The 24,607-nt window shown below is 45.7% G+C and overlaps 1 protein-coding gene across 10 annotated transcripts in view; it reads left to right on the top strand.

Annotated features, from left to right (window-relative positions):
* KCNH1 (potassium voltage-gated channel subfamily H member 1) overlaps positions 1 to 24,607 on the top strand; it is a 436,746-nt gene that overhangs the window by 80,742 nt on the left and 331,397 nt on the right. For all 10 annotated transcript variants that reach the window (XM_056568221.1, XM_056568217.1, XM_056568220.1 and 7 more), the window contains 4 exons: positions 2,170 to 2,293; positions 4,068 to 4,174; positions 7,548 to 7,676; positions 11,915 to 12,033. In XM_056568221.1, coding sequence (XP_056424196.1) covers positions 2,170 to 2,293; positions 4,068 to 4,174; positions 7,548 to 7,676; positions 11,915 to 12,033 — 479 coding nt within the window. The remainder of the gene's footprint in view (positions 1 to 2,169; positions 2,294 to 4,067; positions 4,175 to 7,547; positions 7,677 to 11,914; positions 12,034 to 24,607) is intronic.

Genomic DNA, 24,607 nt, shown 5'->3' with positions numbered 1-24,607 from the left:
AGCGCAGAGCTCAGGTCATGTTCGGCTACAGGTCGGTTTTTTTCACTTAACCTCCGGAATAATATTCTATATACTGGATCCTAGAGAAGGGAGAAGGTATGCTAAGGGTCTATTCACACAACAAAATTTCTGCCAGCGGAATTCTACCTCAAATGAAAGCCTAATACACTTCTATGGGATTTCGCACTCCCATTGACACTTCGGAATTTCCGCTTGCAGAAATTCCGAAGTGTCAATGGGAGTGCGAAAAACCCAGAGAAGTGTATTGGGCTTTCATCTGAGGCAGAATTCCGCTGGCGGAAATTCCGCAAGCGGAATTACACTGGCAGAAATTCCGCCGCGTGAATAGACCCTAAGGCATGGTTCACACTGCGTTTATGTTTAATGTATACATTTTATAATCTTGAAAAGGATAAAAATGTATAATTTACGTAAAAGGGGTACTCTGTTGGAATTTTGTTTTTTACTCAATTGGTGCCAGAAAGTTAAACAGATTTGTAAATTATTTCTTTTTAAAAATCTTAATGCTTCCAGTACTTTTCAGCTGCTGTATGCTCCACAGGAAGTTCTTTTCTTTTTTACTTTCCTTTATGCCTGACCACAGTTCTCTCTGCTGAAACCTCTGTCCAATTTAGGAACTGTCCAGAGTAGGAGTGTCAGGATTCGGCAGGCTGGAGGTGGATCCTCTGTGTCAGAGAGGGATTGGCGTGGACCGTGTCGGTGGACCGGTTCTAAGTTGCTACTGGTATTCACAAGAGCCCGCCGCAAAGCGGGATGGTCTTGCAGCGGCGGTAGCAACCAGGTCGTATCCACCGGCAACGGCTCAACCCCTCTGACTGCTGAGATAGGCGCGGTACAAGGGATTAGGCAAGAGCAAGGTCGGACGTAGCAGAAGGTCAGGGCAGGCAGCAAGGATCGTAGTCAGGGGCAACGGCAAGAGGTCTGGAACACTGGCTTTGGACATACAAGGAAAGGCTTTCACTGGCACAATGGCAACAAGATCCGGCAAGGAAGGGAAGGGGAAGTGAGGTTATATAGGGAAGTGCACAGGTGAACACACTAATTAGAACCAGGCACCAATCAGTGGCGCACCGGCCCTTTAAATTGCAGAGAGCTGGCGCGCGCGCCGGGACAGAACAGACGGGGAACGAGTCTGGTAAGCGGGCCGGGATGCGAATCGCGAGCGGGCGCGTCACGCATCGCATCCTGGCTAGGGACATTATCGCAGCGCTCCCGGCCAGCGGGTCTGACCGGGGTGCTGTGAACAGGAAAACGCTGCGAGCGCTCTGGGGAGGAGCGGGGACCCGAAGCGCTTGGCGTAACAAGGAGCAAATCCCTATAGCAAACCTAACCTGCTCTAGACAGTTTCTGACATGGACAGAGGTGTCAGCAGAGAGCACTGTGGTCAGACAGAACGGAAATGTTAAAAGAAAAGAACTTCCTTTGTAGTATACAGCAGCTGATAAGTACTGGAAAGATTAATATTTTTAAATAGAAGTCATTTACAAATCTGTTTAATTTTCTGTCACCAGTTGATTTAAAAAAAAAATTTTTTCCAGCGGAGTACCCCTTTAAATAGCGTTTCTACTGTTTGCCATATAGCAAAATCCATTTCCTATTGATTTACATAATAAAATAAGCAGTTTGCAATGTATCTTTTTTTTTTTTTTTGGCTGTACACAATAGTCAACTACGCTTTTGTATACAGCAAAACGTATTGAATGGAACCGATGAAATGTGAACACAAAATCTGGTGTGAACCCAGCTTAACAGACAAAAAATGCTATTGATAAGATTCTTTCCACCACTAGGAGATGCGGTGGAGCTTAACATAGTTGTTTCAGTTTTTTTTATTTATTATTTTTGACCTCAGGTGCAATCAGTATGCAGTAAACTCTTCAGCTCCCCCTAATGGTGGTTGCAGGAATCCAGAATTTTATTGTGTATCTTTTATGGCTATATGGAATAAATCCGCAGAGAAATGTGGCTTGAAGGTGGACAGAACAATATAGGGCTTGTCTATCTGAAACAGGAATTACATGTATATTAAGTCAAGTCATGTTCAGACTAATTTAAATAATAGATCAGAAGGGGTTAAGCTATTCATACTGCAACCCGGTTGCTATGGTTATGCCAGTTAAATATTTTTTTATTGTCTTTTTGGAACAGAAACTAATTTTGTCTTGGGTAATGCCCAGATAGTGGATTGGCCTATTGTCTACAGCAATGACGGGTTCTGCAAGTTGTCGGGATACCACCGGGCAGAAGTTATGCAAAAAAGCAGCACATGCAGGTAAGAAATAAAATATATTGCACTGCAGTGTTTTCCTTGTTAAGTAACATTGCCTATTCTACATCTGTATGTCTATCATTGTAACTGGGGGGACAAATGGTATACACCAGTTTTTCTCAACTCTAGCTTTATATACTCCCAACAAGTCAATGATCCTTAGTGTGTGTTCGTGTGTTCAGGTTTTTAAATGCAATTTTAAGGGGTACTCGGCCCCTAGACATCTTATCCCCTATCGAGCCACTAGGATCCCCCATAATCTCTGTGCCGGCATCGTTGTGTACTAGCCATCACACTCCTTCCAAAAGAACGCTGCGGTGCCGGCCCGGAGATCACAGGCGGTCCCAGCAACCGTACGGTTCCCCCTGCGATCTGACATCTTATCCCCTATCCTTTGGATAGGGGATAAGATGTCTAGGGGCGGGGTTCCCCTTTAATAAAGAGAGCAATGCTGGTAATTTATATGTCATATGGATATCATAGAGGAGGATCCATCAGTATGTATTACATGGAGCGCTATTCATTTAAATGATCAGATGTAATATTTCATTTCTCCTTGTAGTGACCAATAGTGGTTATCGCTGTGGTACTAACATGATGGGTTCAAATGTCTGACCAATAGAACGTTGTATATTTTGGTATTTAAAAATTCAATCATTTTTAACCAATATTAGACCACAAAAAAAATTGTATTATTGGACTTATACATGGGCACAGTAATATATCAATATTTTAGTTGGAATTTCCCTTAAAAAAAAGAGAAACAGCGCTACTCGTGCTATAGGCTAGATTTGGTATTGCAGCCCAGCCCAGTTGAAGTGAAAAAGACTGAACTACACCACTAGATCTAACCTTCCTCCATTTGCCAGCTATCAGTGATGTTGACCCCCAGTAAGAGCACCCCCACTCAGTTCTCAACGAAGAGAGCACTAAGGTTCCCACCCCATTGACAGCAGTGGGCATCCCTTGACAGCACAAAGGCGGCAACAATGACTGTCCACAGGCTGTCAAGGGGGTGGTCACCACTGATCAGTTGTCAATGGGGCGTTAACCTGAGCACTGTCCCCACTGAGAACTGAGCTGTGGTGACAGTGACTGTCCATGTGACTGTCTAGAGTGGTTGGGAAACACAGGTCTAAAGCCTTAAAGGGGTACTCCGGTGGAATTTTTTATTTTTTTTTTGGTGCCAGAAAGTTATACATATTTGTAAGTTACTTCTATTTAAATATCTTAATCCTTCCAGGACTTATCAGCTGCTGTATACTACAGAGGAAGTTCTTTTCTTTTTTAATTTATTTTCTGTCTGTCCACAGTGCTCTCTGCTGCCACCTCTGTTCATGTCAGGAACTGTCCAGAGCAGGAGAGGTTTGCTATGGGGATTTGCTTATTCTCTGGACAGTTCCTGAGATGGACAGAGGTGTCAGCAGTGAGTACTGTGGTCAGACAGAGAAGAAATTCAAAAAGAAAATAACTTCCTGTGGAGCATAAAGCAGCTGATAAGTACTGGAAGAGTTAAGATTTTTAAATAGAAGTAATTTACAAATCTGTTTAACTTTCTGGCACCAGTTGGTTTAAAAATTTTTTTTCCAGTACCCCTTTAAGCAAGATTGACGGGGTTAGTAAAGTAAAAGTAACTACTGTATATCTGTTTTGCTATGTATAGATAATGGCTGAGGCCACAGGTTCCCTTTAAGAAAGTAATAACACAGAGCGATCATTTTGATGATACTAAGGGCCAGATTCCATAGATTTGTCACCATGTGTCACTTCTTTTCAGTTTTATGTATGGGGAGTTGACGGACAAAGAGACCATTGAGAAAGTCAGACAGACGTTTGAGAATTACGAGATGAACTCCTTTGAAATTCTAATGTATAAGAAGAACAGTAAGTGCGCCTTGATTTTCCTTGCACTGTATTGCCTCCTATGATGAAGCGTCTTGCTGTCGCGCTCCTTTGTACTGTTACACCGCAGATAATACACTTGCATTGTTTTATTTGGGTTGCTTTATTCAGTGCTGCAGTCATCATTAAAGAACAATGAGTTCTGCGTGATTGGTAAATTGCCAAATCACCGCCGCTCATTATCTTCCTCTGGTTTGGAGCCGTGTTCATTCTCATCTATTTACATTCATATAATGATTATGCTACCGAGGGGAGAGAAGCGATGAACGTGTAGTATTCTCTCCTGAAGACGGCCGCTGCTGTGCACGATCTGTTCTCTCTTCATACTGCAGGAATTCTTAGAAATCACCTCTGCTAATGGGTATTTTATGGCTCTAGATAAACCTTCTATATTCGAGGTTTGAAGGGGTTTTCTTGAAATTAAGGCTTGTGCACACTGCAAAGTCATCTCTGTTTAACCTGTACAATACGAAAATGGGCTCCTGGGTTGGAAGCAATTTGCCACGGGCATAGTAGTTCCTTCCTGGTAGACATCAGAAATCTGTAGGGGAGGGCTGCCAAGAATCCAAGAATTAAAGGGGTATTTCGGCCAAATACATCTTCATATGGATAGGGGATAAGATGTCTGATCGCTGGGGGCCCTGCTGCTGGGACCCCCCCCCCCCCCCCCGCAATCTACGCGCAGCATCCGCATTGTATGCAGGGTTACGTCTCCAGTCTTGGAAACCTCTTTGTTTCCGGGCTGGAGACATGACGTCACGCCACACCCCTCTCCATTCATGTCTATGGGAGGGGGCGTGAACTTCTGCAGTTCTGCAGCGCCCGTGGCCCACTGGCTTTCACCGCTTGCAGGGGAAGTGACAGCTTCCCTTCTCCATCCTGCGCCCGCGGCTCACAACTCATTTATTTCCAGCACCGCGGCTCACAGGAGGAAAAGGAGATCAGCGCCTGCGGTTAACATGATTAGTCCCTCGATGTGGGGACAGCAGTATTATCCCTATTTCCACTCTTCCCCCAATGCCAGCAGTAGTGTCTACAATTCCCACCCCTACCCCACTGGCAGCAGTGCTGTTCCCATCCCCACCCTTCTCCTAATAAAAGCATTACTGTCCCTATTTCCAGTTCTCCCCAACTGGCAGTAGTATTGTCCTCATTCTAAATTCTTCTTCACGGGCAGCATTCCCACCTCTCTTTTTTATAAATCATTTAATTATTAAAAATTTAACCCAACTTATGAGAAAACTCTCACCAACATTGTAACAATGGTTAATATTGGGAAACAACAACAAAAAACGTGTTCTCAAATGGCTGGAGGTGCTCAACCCCAAATGCAGTTGTGCATATATACTGGGGGAGCAGATCCTGCCCTTGTAGTCCGTTGCTAGGGGCGATCCCCAGCATAAAAATGCATACAATGGAGGATGCCTGCAGCGGACTACAAGTGCCACAATAGAATCCTACACCAGATAGACGGTGTGGATGTGTAACAATTAGAATAATACAATACAGAAATGTAGGTGCACTACTGTGGTAGATGTATACAATGACATTGGCTAATCCCTCAACACTGATGTTAAAATTGAGACATTCGCCAGTGTATCCTTATATGAAGGACACAACAGAGCCCGCACACCAACGCCAAGGTTTCTCAGATGGCACGGGACCTAACGCTAACCTACCTGTGCGTAATAAGCAAAAACCAGGGGCCAGTGGGCAATTACAGCAGCACTAGGTTGACATGCAGTCTGCTCCCAGTTCCCTCCAGCGTGACTGAGCACACATACAATGGAAGGGGGGAGAGAGGCTACAAGCCCCACCCAAGTTGGCTGATATAGGTGCATGGCCTCACAGGTGCAACCCTAATGCTGCCTGGAAAATGTTCAAGGCGCATTAACATATGGAGTTTACACACCTCCACGTATAAATTTACAAACAACAACAAAAAACGTGGTCTCAAATGGCTGGAGGTGCTCAACCCCAAATGCAGTTGTGCATATATACTGGGGGAGCAGATCCTGCCCTTGTAGTCCGTTGCTAGGGGCGATCCCCAGCATAAAAATGCATACAATGGAGGATGCCTGCAGCGGACTACAAGTGCCACAATAGAATCCTACACCAATGGTTAATATTGGGGTATAAGGTTTATTGGTTAAAACGAGGGTATTCATTGCTGTGAAAAATACATATTTCCCCTGTTCTCTACTGTTCTTGGGCTGTGATTTGCATTATCACTGCTCCCCCACTTGCAGAAGTACTGTTCACAATCCCCACCCTTTTCCCACTCGCAGCAGTACTGTTCATTATTTCCACTCCTTTCCCACTGGCAGTTGTACTGTCCTTATTCCCACCCCTTCCCCACTGGCAGCAGTACTGTTCTTATTCCAACCCCTTCCCCACTGGCAGCAGTATTGTTCTTATTTCCCCACTTCCCCACTGGCAGCAGTACTGTTCTTATTCCAACCCCTTCCCCACTGGCAGCAGTACTGTTCTTATAACCCCCCTTCCCCACTGGCAGCAGTACTGTTCTTATTGACACCTTTCACCCAGGGCAGCAGTACTGTTCTTATTACCCCCCTTCCCCACTGGTGGTAGCAGTACTGTTCTTATTTCCCCCTTCCCCACTGGGAACAGTACTGTTCTTATTTCCAACCCTTCCTCATTGGCTGCAGCACTGTTCTTATTTCTACCCTTCCCCACTGGCAGTAGTAATGTTCTTATTTCCCCACTTCCCCACTGGCAGCAGTACTGTTCTTATTCTCACCTTTCCCCACTGGCAGTAGTACTATTCTTATTCTCACCTTTCCCCACTGGCGACAGTACTGTTCTTATTCTCACCTTTCCCCACTGGCAACAGTACTGTTCTTATTCCCACTCCTTCCCCACTGGCAGCAGTACTGTTCTTCTTCCCACCCTTCCCTCCTGAAAGCATTATTGAAAGTTAGGAGAGCTCTCTTATCTCACCTGTGGCCCCTCTACAGTCTCCCTACTCCCTGGGTTAAGGACCTGTGGATTCATGGTTACATGTTCAATGTGTTAATGCAACCATAGAGTGCTCAAGTAATACCAAAAAGCAATAAGCAAATAACAGCTTCATAATGTACCTACAGTAAGTAACCTAATAACAATGCAAAACAATGTCTATATAATACTGCTATGCAATTAATACTTTGACATTTTATTGATGGTGGTCGTGCCTTGGGTGGCTGGGCTTAGTGGCACCCCATTCTGCAGAAATGGCTGATATGCACTGTGCAGCTGTTGTGAACATGTGACGCTATCAAGTGACCATGCTATCCTGTGACGATATTATGTCACCACCATTCAGATCCCTGATTTATATATATTGATTTTTCAGGGACGCCAGTCTGGTTCTTTGTGAAGATTGCCCCCATCCGAAATGAGCAGGACAAAGTGGTTTTGTTTCTTTGCACGTTTAGTGACATCACAGCTTTTAAGCAACCGATTGAAGATGATTCATCGAAAGGTTTGTACATAATTTCAGAGACATTAGGTGCAAAGTCCATCTTGTATCAGTGTTGTTATTGGTTTGTATACGGCTATGTTCACACGGTGGAATTTCTGAGCGGAATCCAGCGAACAATTCCATTGCAGCAGTGTCCTATTGTTTTCAATGGGATTCTGCTGCACAGCATGCATGGTGGGTGCCAATGAGTTGCTGGGGAAGCCTGAGGCCTAACCTGTGCCTTAGCAATTTTCCATGTTAAAGGGGTACTCTGCTTCCCCAGGATTCAAAACATTTTGTTCCGAAGGCTTGGAGCGAGCGGTGGGGGGTCGTGACCTCATGGCCATGCCCCTCGTGATGTCACACCACACGCCCTCAATGCAGGTCTATGGGAGGGGGTGTGGCGGGCGCCATACCCCCTCCCATAGACTTGCATTGAGGGGGGTGTGGTGTGACATCACGAGGGGCGTGGCCGTGACATCATGAGGCCCGCTGCCGGCATCCAGCGTTCTAAACAAATGTCGGGTCCCTTCGGATAGTGGATAAGATGTCTAGGGGCGGATTACCCCTTTAAAGCCTTAGGCAGGCTTTAGCAATCAAGCGCCAATAATATAGCTCAATGTATTGCAATAGCATTAAATTAATATATGTAAGCCTTCGACTGAAGGACTTATGATAGGCCCCTAGAGGACCAAAAAATGTGTAACAAAAGTAAAAAAAAAAGTTTTTTTACTAATATAAAAAAATCCCCCCCAATACTCCAATACAAATTTTATATCACCCCCCTTTTCCCATGTTCCAAATAAAACAAATAATGTTAAATAAATAAATAAATGTACTTGGTATTGCCGTGTGTGTAATTGTCCGTACTATTGAATTATTACAATTTCATTCTTTTTTTTTCAATTTTGCCCTACATCTAATTTTTTGGGGGGCTTTGTAATTATAGGGTTATATATTATATGGTTAAATAAAGTGTGCCAATGAAAAGTGCAACTTGTCCGACAAATAAGCCCTAAGGGTAAGGTCACACGTAGCCCATCTGCAGCGTATTTGACTCTGCAGAAACGCTACTGACCGCCCCTAGAGTCAGTCTCCTACAGAAACGCTACTGACCGCCCCTAGAGTCAGCCTCCGACAGAAACGCTACTGACCGCCCCTAGAGTCAGCCTCCTACAGAAACGCTACTGACTGCCCCTAGAGTCAGCCTCCTACAGAAACGCTACTGACCGCCCCTAGAGTCAGCCTCCTACAGAAACGCTACTGATGGCCCCTAGAGTCAGCCTCCTACAGAAATGCTACTGACCGCCCCTAAAGTCAGCCTCCTACAGAAATGCTACTGACCGCCCCTAGAGTCAGCCTCCTACAGAAACGCTACTGACCGCCCCTAGAGTCAGCCTCCTACAGAAACGCTACTGACCGCCCCTAGAGTCAGCCTCCTACAGAAACGCTACTGATGGCCCCTAGAGTCAGCCTCCTACAGAAACGCTACTGACCGCCCCTAGAGTCAGCCTCCTACAGAAATGCTACTGACCGCCCCTAAAGTCAGCCTCCTACAGAAATGCTACTGACCGCCCCTAGAGTCAGCCTCCTACAGAAACGCTACTGACCGCCCCTAGAGTCAGCCTCCTACAGAAACGCTACTGACCGCCCCTAGAGTCAGCCTCCTACAGAAACGCTACTGACCGCCCCTAAAGTCAGCCTCATACAGAAATGCTACTGACCGCCCCTAGAGTCAGCCTCCTACAGAAACGCTACTGACCGCCCCTAGAGTCAGCCTCCTACAGAAATGCTACTGACCGCCCCTAGAGTGAGGCTCCTGCTGTGCCTGTGTGTCCTAGTTTGTCTGCTCTTAGCACTAATATGCCGCTATGAGCAGACACAGACTGAGCTGTGAGTCTCGCGTGCGCATGCACAGTGTTCTAAGACATCGTGGTCGCTCCCTTAGCCTGCGACTCGCAGCTCAGTTTGTGTCTACTCGTAACAGCGTATTACTGCTATGAGCAGACAAACCAGGACACACGAGCACAGCAGGAGTCTCACTCTAGGGCTGTCAGTAGTGCTTCTGCAACGTCAAATACTCTGCGGATGCCTGTGACCTTACCCTAATACACCTTTATCAGTGGGAAAAGTATGGGTCTTAGAAGGTGAGGAAGAAAATGTAAGACAGAAATCTAAATTCGAGGGGTCATGAAGGGGTTAAGAATGTATTGAGGAGGATCTCTATGGGGCCTGGTTGATGGGAATTGGGGGGAGGCTGTGAGGATTCCTATTCCTGGTTGACTTTAATCTGATCAGTAAATATCTGCATTATGAATAACTCGGAGCCTTCTCTTACATGACACTAAGAATTACCTAAAACACAATTCCCAAATCAGGTTACAGCCTGACTCAGTGCTGATGCTGCTGTCCGGGCCGCGTCTCTTACTTCATCTTCTCAGCACTAAATTATTGATCTCTTACGCTTCAGTACCACGATGTAAAGGACGCGCCGGCTTCACCCAATACACATATAGATGTTTGTTATACATTACAGTACGTTTAGTAAATGGGATTTTTAGAAACACCATAAAGCACATTGTCCATTGTCCATACTATACCAAAGGATAGGGGATAAGATGTCTGATCATGGGGGTCCCGCTGCTGGGACTTCGGCGATCTCCGTGGAGCACCCGGTATTCTAAACAGTATGTTGATGCTTGATCCCGGTGGCGGGGGTGATGACATCAAGCCACACCACCTCCATTCATGTCTATGGGAGGGGGCGTGACGGCTGTCACGCCCCCTCCCATAGACATGAATGGAGGGGGCGTGGCATGACAAGGGGGCATGGTGTGACATCACGACCCCCGCCACGGCAACCCAGAGTTTTAAACATACTGTTTAGAACACCAGGTGCTGCGTGGAGAATGTGGGAGTCCCACAGCGGGACCCCCATGATCAGACATCTTATCCCCTATCCTTTGGTATAGTATGGACAATGGACAATGTGCTTTATGGTGTTTCTAAAAATCCCATATACTAAACGTACGGTCCTATGGATAGGGGATAAGATGTCTAGTGGCGAGGTAACCCTTTAAAAGGTCTGATGTGTATACAGACATAAAAAGTACCTGTCATATCACAGAAAAAAATAATGCCTCTATATGTTACTCCCTAGGTCGTGCAGATGCTTTACATGTCTTTTTTCTGTGTCTAGCTTCTGTATTCAGCTCACAAATGCCTCTGTTCTGCTGCTCACTTATCCTGACATCCACTGCTCAGGAAGGGGCGTGTCCAAGGCAAACAGTAAGCCCCCCTTCTATCACCCAGCATTCCCTTTAATAAAAACATAAATAAATAAAATTAAAAAGGTTAATGTTTTTCACAGATGTAAAACATATTAAAGAAATTGAAAGTTTTTGAATCTGACAGTGCCCCCTTTTGCTTTTGTCTTTTTTTTCCATCTATTCCAATAAAAACCAGCAGAATTATGAAGGCAGCTGTAAAGTATAATGTATGCTAATATGCATCTTATGTATATTTGTCAGATTCTAGTTTTGCAGCCCAATATAACATTTGTTTCACCTGTATTAAGCTGTACCAAAGGGGTTATCCAGAATTAGAAAAACAGAGCTGATTTCTTCCAAAAATAGCACCACACCTGTCCTCAGGTTGTCTGTAGTATTGATGCTTGCTTCCATTGAAGTGATTGGAGCCAAGTTGTAATACCTTCCTGTACCTTGATAAAGCCGGTTTAGATCAGCGAAACGTCGGGGGGGGGGGGGGGGGGGGGGTTAACTATAAGGGAATTAAGCACAACCCAAATAAAAGGAGTGACAATTATGAACCAATATTAAAATACCTCCAGTAATAAGCAGGTCTCTACTACCTGTATCCAAATTTGGGTTGTGCTTTTAATACACCAACTTTTGTATTATATTGAGCACAGTTATTGGGGTATTATAAAATAATGAAATAAAAGTGATATTTTAAAGGGGGTAACCCTAGTTAAGGGCTTTATGGCTTGAAGGGAATTAGAATTAAAGTTGTAATACCACACACCACCTGAGGACAGGTTTGGCGCTGTTTTTAGAAGAAATCTGCTCTGTTTTTCTACCCGTTTGTTTCTAGTAATGTCCTCAGGCAGCATTTGACTCTACTCCTGGGCTACCATGCTGGGACTTGTACCACCAGTTCACCTTCACCTTTGTAAAAGATCTGCAGATTTTATTGCTATATATGATCATATATATTGTAAGTCATTTTTGTTGTTGCAGGTTGGGGGAAGCTAGCACGGCTAACAAGAGCGCTAACAAGCAGCAGAGGGGTCTTGCAGCAGTTGGCTCCCACCGTCCATAAAGGGGAGAATGTACATAAGCATTCCCGGCTTGCTGAGGTAATTTGCCGCTTCACTAGTCATCTCTAAAACATGAAGCACAATTTCATAATATATCATTATAGCAGACAGAGCTCTGGTTTGCTGATACAAAGCTCCAAATCCTCCGCATAGACAAAGAGGTTATGACCCCTTAAACTCTGTAGCTATGAAGGAGAAAAATGGCCGAGATGGGCACTGCTGTAGGTAGTCCTGAGGGTAGGTCCTGTACCAAGCTCTTTTTTCAGAAGCAGGAAAAAGACAGAAGGGGACTGCATGGTGCTGCAGGGCCGGCGAGGAAGTCGGAGTAGGTAAGTATCACTTTTTTTTCATCCTAGCAACACATTTTTTTTTTTTTTTTTTTTTACAAAACACTGGAATATTCCTTTAAAGGGGTACTATGGGGAATTATATGTTTTTGGTTTTTTTTCAGTTTTTTTTTTCAACCGGTGCTGGAAAGTTCTACAGATTTGTAAATTACTTATTTTAAAAATCTTAAGTATCTTCCAGTACTTATAAGCTGCTGCATGTTCCAGAGGAAGTTGTGTAGTTCTGACCACAGTGCCCTCTGCTGCCACCTCTTTCCGTTTCAGTAACTGTCTAGAGCAAGATAGGTTTGCTATGGGGATTTGCAACTGCTCTGGACAGTTCCTGACACGGACAGAAGGGGCAGGAGAGAGCACTGTGGTCAGACTGAAAAGAACTACACAGTATCCTCTGGAACATACAGCAGCTGATAAGTACTGGAAGGGTTAAGATTTTTAAATAGATGTAATTGACAAATCTCTATAACTTTCTGGCAACAGCTGATTTTAAATTTATTTTTTCCTTTTTTTTAACCCTTCAGAGTGGTGACAAAGGGATTTTAGCGTTCTCACTTCTGTTATTGAGTTTCCTCGATGGTGCACAGCTATTTTGCATTCTCTACATATCAGTGGATAGAATTGGAGCTGGGCTCTTTGCCAGTTTGTCATATCTCTGAGATGAGAGAGAAGCATTGATTTTCCTTTCAGGAACAGTGTGGATCCTCAGGAGGAAGCAGACAGACTCACATATTGCAGGTATACAGCCCAGACTCTCTCTCGCTTTCCTTCCCACAGCACATAAGCCTCAACTCAATCTTCTGTGTTCTGTCCTGGTCTTCTACTAGAGACAGATTTGCCCTAACAATAGGCAGTGAATTGCAGAGAAGGGAGGCACCTAGTGTCCAACACTTTAGAGTTGTTTTTCAACAGGGAGGGAGGTAGGGAGTCATTTTTGATAAAGCAATTTGCAAATATGTTAGGAAACGACAGTGACCATTTAAAAGCAGGTGACACCTTCTAACATTTCTTGTAATTCCCACACAACAATATTTCTAGAGCAATAACCATCCTCCTTTATTCCTACTGGAAATGTCTGAATAAATTGCAACTGGTGACTGTTCCCCTTGGCGAGTCCGTTTAAGTCTCACAATGTCCAATCAGTGCTCAGTATGTGGATACACACCTCATTCACAAGTGTGTATCACATTTCCAAGAGGAATAACAGAGGGACACGCACAATGCATTTCTTAAAGGGGTACTCCGGTGGAAAACTTTTTTTTTTTTATCAACTGTTGCCAGAAAGTTAAACAGATTTGTAAATTACTTCTATAAAAAAAATCTTAATCCTTCCAGTACTTATTAGCCGCTGAATACTACAGAGGAAATTATTTTCTTTTTGAAACACAGAGCTCTCTGCTGACATCATGACCACAGTGCTCTCTGCTGACACCTTTGTCCATTTTAAGAACTCTCCAGAGTAGGAGAAAATCCCCATAGAAAACATACGCTGCTCTGGACAGTTCCAAAAATGAACAGAGATGTCAGCATAGAGCACTGTGGTCATGATGTCAGCAGAGAGCACTGTGTTCAAAAAAAATAAAAAATTTCTTCTGTAGTATTCAGCAGCTAATAAGTACTGGAAGGATTAAGATTTTTTAATAGAAGTAATTTACAAATCTGTTTAACTTTCTGGCACCAGTCGATTTAAAAAATAAATAAAAAAAAGTACCCCTTTAAACAATATGCTTTAGTAGTGTCATTTTATAGGGAATACACGTATTTACTGGAATAGACAACAAGGCTCATGAATCTAATATGAAAATAAAGCTGTAATCCTCATGAATGTACATCAGCTCCGATAATTAGAAATATCTATACAAGCGTAAACATTTCAATTTCTTCTGGTATTTTCCGGGGAATGCTCCGCTGGGTGCAGTTCCATCTACTCAGTGCCTTGGATTTTAATATACAATGATGCACGGCTTACGGCTGTCAGGAGTCAGTAATATAGATGTATGGGGAAAAGATGGAAATGGAGGCAATGGCGGGAGCCCTCTGCAATGAGCGAGAGGCTTGACACCTTCTTCAGTATTACTTGTTCTTTTTTGTTTAAGACGTCTGTGATTAGAGTTAATTTGCATTGTAGACAGCGCTTCCTCAGACACACTTCACTAGGCTGATGCTCACACGCGCCACTTTCCACCACCGAGATAAAAGGAGGATTATTAATGGTCCTTCGTCTCCAAGACTGTGCAAGTCACTCAATAATGACTATGGGGGCAGGGATTTACAGAGGGATCCGCAGGCGGAGGGTGGATAGGTTGGTTAGTACATGAGATATTTCAGCCCCTGTGATTAATCACCGGTGGAGACGCCATTGCTAGTAACTCCGTCATCGCAGCTTGTTGATGGTACATTTGTTACAGTAGATCCTTGATGAAAGTATAATGTATGACTCAAATGGCTTTCTTATTATAGAATCAATCAGGTAAGTCGTGGGTAGGCTTTCGGGACCTTCTGACACTTAGCAATTTTGAGAACAAACAGCTACTAGAAGTGAGGGTCAATTTGTTGCATACAATTTTCTGGCCGTCCCATTCATCTGAGCGCTCACTGCCGAAACAACCTGGTTCAGATGAATGGAGCTGATTTTCCACGGACAGAAACAAATCTGGAATCTGCGAATTGAAAGATGAGAATGCTTAAAGGGGTACTCCGCCCCTAGACATCTTATCCCCCTATCCAAAGGATAGGGGATAAGATGTCTGATCACAGGGGTCCCCCCGCGATCTCCCTGCTGCACCTGGCGTTTGTTTAGAGCATCAGGTGCAGCGCCAGAGGCTTGTGACATCACGGCCACGCCCCTCGTGACATCACGGCCACGCCCCATCAATGCAAGTCTATGGGAGGGGGCGTGACGGACATTGAGGGGGCGTGGTCATGACGTCACGAGCGGGGCGTGACCGTGACATCACAAGCCTCCGGCGCTGCACCTGACACTCTAAGCGAACGCCAGGTGCAGCAGGGAGATCCCAAGGACCCCCAGCAGCAGGACCCCCTCAAGATCGGTGTCACGATGCCGGCTGGCAGGAGGTGGATCCTCTGTGCCAGAGAGGGATTGGCGTGGACCGTGCTAGTGGACCGGTTCGCCGCAAAGCGGGATGGTCTTGCTGCGGCGGTAGTGACCAGGTCGTATCCACTAGCAACGGCTCAACCTCTCTGACTGCTGAAGATAGGCGCGGTACAAGGGAGTAGACAGAAGCAAGGTCGGACGTAGCAGAAGGTCGGGGCAGGTAGCAAGGATCGTAGTCAGGGGCAACGGCACGAGGTCTGGAACACAGGCTAGGAACACACAAGGGAACGCTTTCACTAGGCACAAGGGCAACAAGATCCGGCGAGGGAGTGCAGGGGAAGTGAGGTATACATAGGGAGTGCACAGGTGAAGACACTAATTACCCCCCCCCTTGGGTCTCCCCCTCTTCTTAGAGCCTGAGAACCTGAGGACCAGACTTTTATCTAGGATATTGTCCTCAGGTTCCCAGGATCTCTCTTCAGGGCCACAGCCCTCCCAGTCCACTAAAAAAAAAGTTTTTCCTCTGACCTTTTTGGAGGCTAGTATCTCCTTTACGGGGAAGATGTCTGAAGAACCGGAGACAGGAGTAGGAGAAATAAGTTTGGGAGAGAAACGGTTGATGACGAGTGGTTTAAGAAGAGAAACGTGAAAGGCATTAGGAATACGAAGAGAAGGAGGAAGAAGAAGTTTGTAAGAGACAGGATTAATTTGGCACAAGATCTTGAAAGGACCAAGATAGCGTGGTCCCAATTTGTAGCTGGGAACACGGAAGCGGACATATTTAGCGGAGAGCCATACCTTGTCTCCGGGAGAAAAAATGGGGGGAGCTCTTCTTTTCTTATCAGCAAACTTCTTCATGCGTGATGAAGCCTGTAAGAGAGAATTTTGGGTCTCTTTCCATATGGTGGAAAGATCACGAGTTATTTCATCCACAGCGGGCAAACCAGAGGGCAAGGGAGTAGGGAGGGGGGAAGAGGGTGACGGCCGTACACCACGAAAAATGGGGATTTGGAAGAAGATTCAGAGACTCTGAAGTTGTACGAGAATTCGGCCCATGGAAGAAGATCTGCCCAGTCATCCTGGCGGGAGGAAACAAAATGCCGTAAATAATCACCCAGGACCTGGTTAATTCTTTCTACTTGCCCATTGGATTGAGGATGATAAGCAGAAGAAAAGTTTAATTTAATCTTGAGTTGTTTACAGAGAGCCCTCCAGAATTTTGACACGAATTGGACGCCTCTATCCGAGACGATCTGCGTGGGCAACCCGTGAAGACGAAAAATGTGTACAAAAAATTGTTTTGCCAACTGAGGTGCTGAAGGAAGACCAGGAAGAGGAATAAAATGTGCCATCTTGGAAAATCGATCAACGACCACCCAAACAACAGTGTTGCCACGGGATGGGGGTAAGTCTGTAATAAAGTCCATACCAATCAGAGACCAAGGCTGTTCGGGGACAGGCAGAGGATGAAGAAGACCAGCAGGCTTCTGGCGAGGAGTCTTATCCCGGGCACAGACAGTACAGGCCCGCACAAAATCAACAACATCCGTTTCCAGAGTCGGCCACCAATGGAAACGAGAGATGAGTTGCAAGGATTTCTTGATGCCCGCATGGCCTGCGAGATGGGAGGAGTGACCCCATTTGAGGATTCCGAGGCGTTGGCGTGGAGAAATGAAGGTCTTCCCTGGAGGAGTTTGCCTGATGGAGGCTGGAGAAGTGGAGATCAGGCAGTCAGGAGGAATGATGTGTTGCGGAGAGAGCTCTACTTCCGAGGCATCCGAGGAACGAGAGAGAGCATCGGCCCTAATGTTCTTATCGGCAGGGCGAAAGTGAATTTCAAAATTAAACCGGGCAAAGAACAGAGACCACCTGGCCTGGCGAGGGTTCAGCCGTTGGGCAGACTGAAGATAGGAGAGATTCTTGTGATCGGTGTAAATAATAACTGGAAATTTTGATCCCTCCAGCAGATGCCTCCATTCCTCAAGTGCTAATTTAATGGCCAGTAGCTCTCGATCCCCGATGGAGTAGTTCCTCTCCGCCGGAGAGAAGGTCCTAGAAAAAACCCACAAGTAACAGCATGCCCAGAAGAATTTTTTTGTTGAAGAACTGCTCCAGCTCCTACTGAGGAGGCATCAACCTCCAATAGGAAGGGTTTAGATGGGTCAGGTCTGGAGAGCACGGGAGCAGAAGAAAAGGCAGACTTGAGCTGTTTAAAGGCGTCTTCCGCTTGAGGAGGCCATGACTTAGGATTGGCGTTCTTCTTGGTTAAAGCCACGATAGGAGCCACAATGGTGGAAAAATGTGGAATAAATTGTCTGTAATAATTGGCGAACCCCAAAAAACGTTGGATAGCACGGAGTCCGGAGGGGCGTGGCCAATCTAAGACGGCAGAGAGTTTGTCTGGGTCCATTTGTAGTCCCTGGCCAGAGACCAAGTATCCTAGTAAAGGAAGAGATTGACATTCAAACAGACATTTCTCCATTTTGGCATAAAGTTGGTTGTCTCGAAGTCTCTGAAGAACCATGCGGACATGCTGGCGGTGTTCTTCTAGGTTGGCAGAAAAAATCAGAATATCGTCCAGATACACAACAACACAGGAATATAAGAGATCACGAAAAATTTCATTAACAAAGTCTTGGAAGACGGCAGGGGCGTTGCACAGGCCAAAGGGCATGACCAGATACTCAAAGTGTCCATCTCTAGTGTTAAATGCCGTTTTCCATTCGTCCCCCTCCCTGATGCGGATGAGATTATAAGCACCTCTTAAGTCCAGTTTGGTAAAGATGTGGGCACCTTGGAGGCGATCAAAGAGTTCAGAGATAAGAGGTAGAGGGTAGCGGTTCTTTACCGTGATTTTATTAAGTCCGCGGTAGTCAATGCAAGGACGTAGGGAGCCATCTTTTTTGGACACAAAGAAAAATCCAGCTCCGGCAGGAGAGGAGGATTTGCGGATAAACCCCTTTTTTAAATTTTCCTGGATGTACTCAGACATAGCAAGAGTCTCTGGGGCGGACAGAGGATAAATTCTGCCCCGGGGTGGAGTAGTGCCCGGGAGGAGGTCAATAGGACAGTCATAAGGCCTGTGAGGAGGTAGAGTCTCAGCTTGTTTTTTGCAAAACACATCAGCAAAGTCCATATAGGCCTTAGGGAGACCGGTTACAGGGGGAACCACAGGGTCACGGCAGGGAGTACTGGGAACCGGTTTAAGGCAGTCCTTGAAACAAGAGGTACCCCAGCTCTTGATCTCCCCCGTGGACCAATCCAGGGTTGGGGAATGGCGTTGGAGCCACGGTAGTCCAAGGAGAATTTCGGAAGTGCAATTGGGGAGGACCAAGAACTCAATTTTTTCTTGATGAGGTCCGATGCACATTAGAAGGGGCTCCGTGCGGTAACGTATGGTACAGTCCAATCTTTCATTGTTAACACAATTGATGTAGAGGGGCCTGGCGAGACTGGTTACCGGGATGTTGAACCTGTTGATGAGAGAGGCCAAAATAAAGTTTCCTGCAGATCCGGAATCCAAGAAGGCCATAGTAGAGAAGGAGAAGGTAGATGCAGATATCCGCACAGGCACAGTAAGACGTGGAGAAGCAGAGTAGACATCAAGGACTGTCTCACTTTTGTGCGGAGTCTGCGTGCGTCTTTCCAGGCGGGGAGGACGGATTCCAGGCGGGGAGGACGGATAGGACAATCCTTCAGGAAGTGTTCGGTACCGGCACAGTACAGGCAGAGATTCTCCATGCGGCGTCGTGTCCTCTCTTGAGGTGTCAGGCGAGACCGGTCAACTTGCATAGCCTCCACGGCGGGAGGCACAGGAACGGATTGCAGAGGACCAGAGGAGAGAGGAGCCGGGGAGAAAAAACGCCTTGTGCGAACAAAGTCCATATCCTGGCGGAGCTCCTGACGCCTTTCGGAAAAACGCATGTCAATGCGAGTGGCAAGATGAATGAGTTCATGTAGATTAGCAGGAATTTCTCGTGCGGCCAGAACATCTTTAATGTTGCTGGATAGGCCTTTTTTAAAGGTCGCGCAGAGGGCCTCATTATTCCAGGATAGTTCAGAAGCAAGAGTACGGAATTGTATGGCGTACTCGCCAACGGAAGAATTACCCTGGACCAGGTTCAGCAGGGCAGTCTCAGCAGAGGAGGCTCGGGCAGGTTCCTCAAAGATACTACGAATTTCCGAGAAGAAGGAGTGTACAGAGGCAGTGACGGGGTCATTGCGGTCCCAGAGCGGTGTGGCCCATGACAGAGCTTTTCCAGACAGAAGGCTGACTACGAAAGCCACCTTAGACCTTTCAGTAGGAAACTGGTCCGACATCATCTCCAAGTGCAGGGAACATTGTGAAAGAAAGCCACGGCAAAACTTAGAGTCCCCATCAAATTTATCCGGCAAGGATAGTCGTAGGCCTGAAGCGGCCACTCGCTGCGGAGGAGGTGCAGGAGCTGGCGGAGGAGATGATTGCTGAAGCTGTGGTAGTAGCTGCTGTAGCATCACGGTCAGTTGAGACAGCTGGTGGCCTTGTTGCGCTATCTGTTGTGACTGCTGGGCGACCACCGTGGTGAGGTCAGCGACAACTGGCAGAGGTACTTCAGCGGGATCCATGGCCGGATCTACTGTCACGATGCCGGCTGGCAGGAGGTGGATCCTCTGTGCCAGAGAGGGATTGGCGTGGACCGTGCTAGTGGACCGGTTCTAAGTCACTACTGGTATTCACCAGAGCCCGCCGCAAAGCGGGATGGTCTTGCTGCGGCGGTAGTGACCAGGTCGTATCCACTAGCAACGGCTCAACCTCTCTGACTATTGAAGATAGGCGCGGTACAAGGGAGTAGACAGAAGCAAGGTCGGACGTAGCAGAAGGTCGGGGCAAGTAGCAAGGATCGTAGTCAGGGGCAACGGCAGGAGGTCTGGAACACAGGCTAGGAACACACAAGGGAACGCTTTCACTAGGCACAAGGGCAACAAGATCCGGCGAGGGAGTGCAGGGGAAGTGAGGTATACATAGGGAGTGCACAGGTGAAGACACTAATTGGAACCACTGCGCCAATCAGTGGCGCAGTGGCCCTTTAAATCGCAGAGACCCGGCGCGCGCGCGCGCCCTAGGGAGCGGGGCCACGCGCGCCGGGACAGGACCAAGGGAGAGCGAGTCAGGTACGGAAGCCGGGGTGCGCATCGCGAGCGGGCGCCACCCGCATCGCGAATCGCATCCCGGCTGGAGGCGGTATCGCAGCGCACCCGGTCAGTGGGTCTGACCGGGGCGCTGCCGTAGCGAGGATGTTGCGAGCGCTCCGGGGAGGAGCGGGGACCCGGAACGCTCGGCGTAACAATCGGACAGATCCTTTGGACAGGGGATAAGGGGCGGAGTACCCCTTTAAATTTTGTGCAGCATTTTTTTTTTCTAGGTAACTACTAACATATGTAAAAATCTAATGTAAAAGGTGTCCATAGCCTTTAATAATTTCTGTTTTAATATTAATATATTACTTTTTTATAATAACGTTATTATATTTCTGTATTACTCATTCCCATTCCAATTGATTCCAATAATTATGCTATCAATATTTTATTGGGAGGGTATTCAGCCCCCTGTCCCCCCCCCCCATCCCCCCCTTCTATATAGGCTGTAATGGGGGTGTAGTGCTTGGGGAAGAGTCGCATCCCCTTCATTGTGCTGAGATACGATCGCCCCTGATAAGATATTCATGGCCTGGTCTAAGGAGGGTGATTTCCCTGGATTTCATTTCTGTATCTTAATAAAAAAAAAAAAAGGATTGGTCATAAATATTCATTAACCCCATAGTGACCGGCCTAGTTTGGGGCCTTAATGATAATAAGATTTTCTTGTCGTTTCAGTTACAGAAGCCATTACATTTTCATTTGAACAATTCTGAGGTATATACAACTTTCTGATGGCATTTTATTCTGTTTTTTTTGGGAGGCCAGATGAACAAAAAAATAAAATAAAAACCACAGGTCTAACATTGTTTCTTTTCTTCACAGTGTTCACTGTGCAGGATAAATAGATAATTATTTAGGTTGTTATGTATAGTTTTTGTGATTTTTCTTTTAGTAATGAAAAAAGGTTGGCTTTTCATTTATTTATTTTTTCATAACATTTTATTAAACTTTTTTTTTTATACAAAACATATTAGTCGCTTAAAGGGATTCTCCACCATAAGGTGAATTTAGTATGTACCTGGCAGACAGTAATGCACATGCTTAGGAAGGATCTGCGACTATGTTGTGAGATTACCATAATACTATGGCTAGCTTTTCTTTCTACAAATCCCATAATTCCATTTTCCTCCCTCCCACACATCAGCCACCCCACCCATTGAAACATAAATGAGCTGCATCCATTCAAAAGACCTGTGGTTTTCAATCAGAGTGCCTACAGCTGTTGCATTAGTTGCAGATTGATCCCTCCACCCATTGAAGAAGACAGGCTCCCTGTCATCAGCTGACTAGTGAATCAGGTCTCGGCCGCATTGCAACCTGGGAAAAATCTGAGACAACAGTCATTTTGTATGCTGTTAAAAATTAATATTGGGGTGAAAATCACATAAGAATTGTGAGAAAACCGTCACACACAGGTACAGACACTATATTATGAACTACACTAACTTTACAGCCCCTGTAGCATAGTCAAATAAAAAAAAATCCTGGAATACCCCTTTAATAATACGCTGCATTAGTTGTAAGAATAAAACTACTGGCATGTAATGAAGCCCTGTCTCAAAAACTAATGTCCAGGGCAGATCTAGGGCCTTTTCTTAGGCACTCAGTTGCCATAACGTGTGTGCTGATGGGTAAATACGGGGAGACCACTACCTCTGTAAACTATTTAGGTGTAGCAGATAGTATTGACCACGGCATCTAAGGGGTTAAACATCTATAGAGATGATCAGAGCCTCTGATCCTGGCTATTAGATCGGGACTCTTAGCTGTCATTAGACATATACATGGCATAATCATGCAACATTTAGACTAGGTGGTAGCCTAGCCTTAAAGGGGTACTCCGGTGGAAAACTGAATTGAATTTCTTTTTTGTCTTGTCCACAGTGCTCTTTGCTGACACCACTGTCAGAACTGTCCAGAGCAGCATAACTTTGCTATGGGCATTTTCTCCTGCTCTGGACAGTTCCTGATACGGGCATCAGGTGTCAGCAGAGAGCACTGTGGAGAAGGTAAAAAAGAAATTCAAAAAGAAAAGAATTTCCTCTGTAGCAGACAGCTGCTAATAAGTACTGGAAGGACAAATATTTTTTAATCAAAGTAAGTAATTTACAAATCTGCTTAACTTTCTGGCACCAGTTGATTAAAAAACTATATATATATATTTCCCACCAGAGTACCCCTTTAAGATCCCCATACATCTTAAAGGGGTATTCCACTGCTATCCATAGTATTGGGGATAATATGTCTGATCGCCGGGGTCCTGCTACTGGGGCTCTCCGTGACCTCTCAAGCACCCGACGTTCTAAACAAACGCCGGTTCCTGCAGCAGCGGTCGTGACGTCACACCACACCCTCTCCATTCATGTCTATGGGAGGGGGCGTGTCATCACATGCCCCCTCCCATAGACATGAATGGAGGGGGTGTGGTGTGATGTCACGAGGGGCGTGGCAGTGTCGTCATTATCACAGCCTCTGGCTCTGAGCATTCTGAACAAAATGTTCAGAACACTGGAGCACCGGAGTACCCCTTTAAATCAATATTAGGCCAAATCCAGTGTACGCCCCCCCCCCCCCCCCGACTCTTCCTCGACAGATGAAATCACTAACAGCTTTAAGAGTCTTTTTAGAATAAATAATTTAGCAGCTGATTGGCTTTTCAAGTGACATCAAATACAAAGCTGAACATGACTGGTCAAAGCCCATTAAAGTCATTAAAGCTTAAAATACTTTAGAAATGTAATGGCATAGATTTGCATATTTGCAGACAGTTACTAGAAAAAATCTTTCTCTCTCTCTCTGGAGGACCCAGAATATATTGCTTTTGAAAGGCCCTGTGCAATGCTTCATGCCCCCTGTGGTGGCGCTGTAGGGGAATTGCACACTTTATGCCAGGTTTCTCTGCAGAATACGGTTGATTGCTGAGGATTCCATCAGAAAGACAACCTGTATTCTGCCTAATAATGGGGGGACCTTCTAACAAAATGGGGCATAAATCAGAAATTTGAGAAGATAAGCTTCACGTGTACGTTTCTGGTATGTTTTATAATGCACAGTTATTGTCTATTACTTCTGTCTGTATTAGATTTTATGCAGGCTGCTGTGTTATCATGTACAGAGGTTGAGCGCCATTTTCTCTATGGATTATCACATTACATAGTTAAATAAGATATTGACAAGATATTCATTCCCTGGATCCCCCTCACTGTTGTGCATCAGTTTCATGGATCATTAACAAGAGAGGTGATGGAAGGTATACAATGTGTCCTATATTCCTGTATCGGAGAATGTATAATGCTCCATAAAGATGAAAGGAATCAGTAATCATATATAAGATGAATCAGAGCAGCAGAATAATAATATGTTCAGTTGACAAATCACTAATAGCATTTACTGCCAGAGTCAATAAATTATAGATCATTTTCTGAATCTTTTAGGAAAGGAAAATTACAGTATAGATATATGGGTGACTAGCCTGTTTCGGGTTTATTTTTTCTATTCTTATATCCTGAAATGCCCTTCGGTGTTAAATGCTTTGGACACCCGTGCACTGATTTCCGACCAGAGAAAAGTCTGTAAGTGCTAAAGATAATAGCAGGATTTGCACAGGAGCGCAGATAGAAGACAGGGAGGGAGTAGAGAAATCTTGAAGGACAGCTCACACAGGCTGGAAAGAGAGGAGAGAGAAGATGCAAAACAGTCTGCTGGGAGTGGGGTGCGACTGCAGTGGAACGGGGCATTGGGGACATATTGGAATCCCGGATCCCTGGACAAGCGTGGCTTTTAACTGTATGTGCGTCTTTAAGACGTACACACAGTTAGAGTATGTTCACACTACAGATATTCAGCAAGCGGAATTCAGCGAGCGGAGATTCAGCCTGGCAGCCGGCGGCGGCGGTAGGACCGTGCGGCACTGCGCCGTCACCATTGACGGCCATGCAGTGCTCGTGGACTTCCGCGCAAAGAATGACCGCAGGGTGAGCGGGTCTCACGGAAGACCCATTCACACTGATGTCAACGTTCACTGTGCGGAATTCCACTC

This window comes from Hyla sarda, chromosome 3, assembly GCF_029499605.1.
Source record: "Hyla sarda isolate aHylSar1 chromosome 3, aHylSar1.hap1, whole genome shotgun sequence".
In the NCBI taxonomy this organism is placed as follows: domain Eukaryota; kingdom Metazoa; phylum Chordata; class Amphibia; order Anura; family Hylidae; genus Hyla; species Hyla sarda.
Note: the sequence above shows the minus strand (reverse complement) of the source record. Positions and strands in the feature narration are given on the sequence as shown.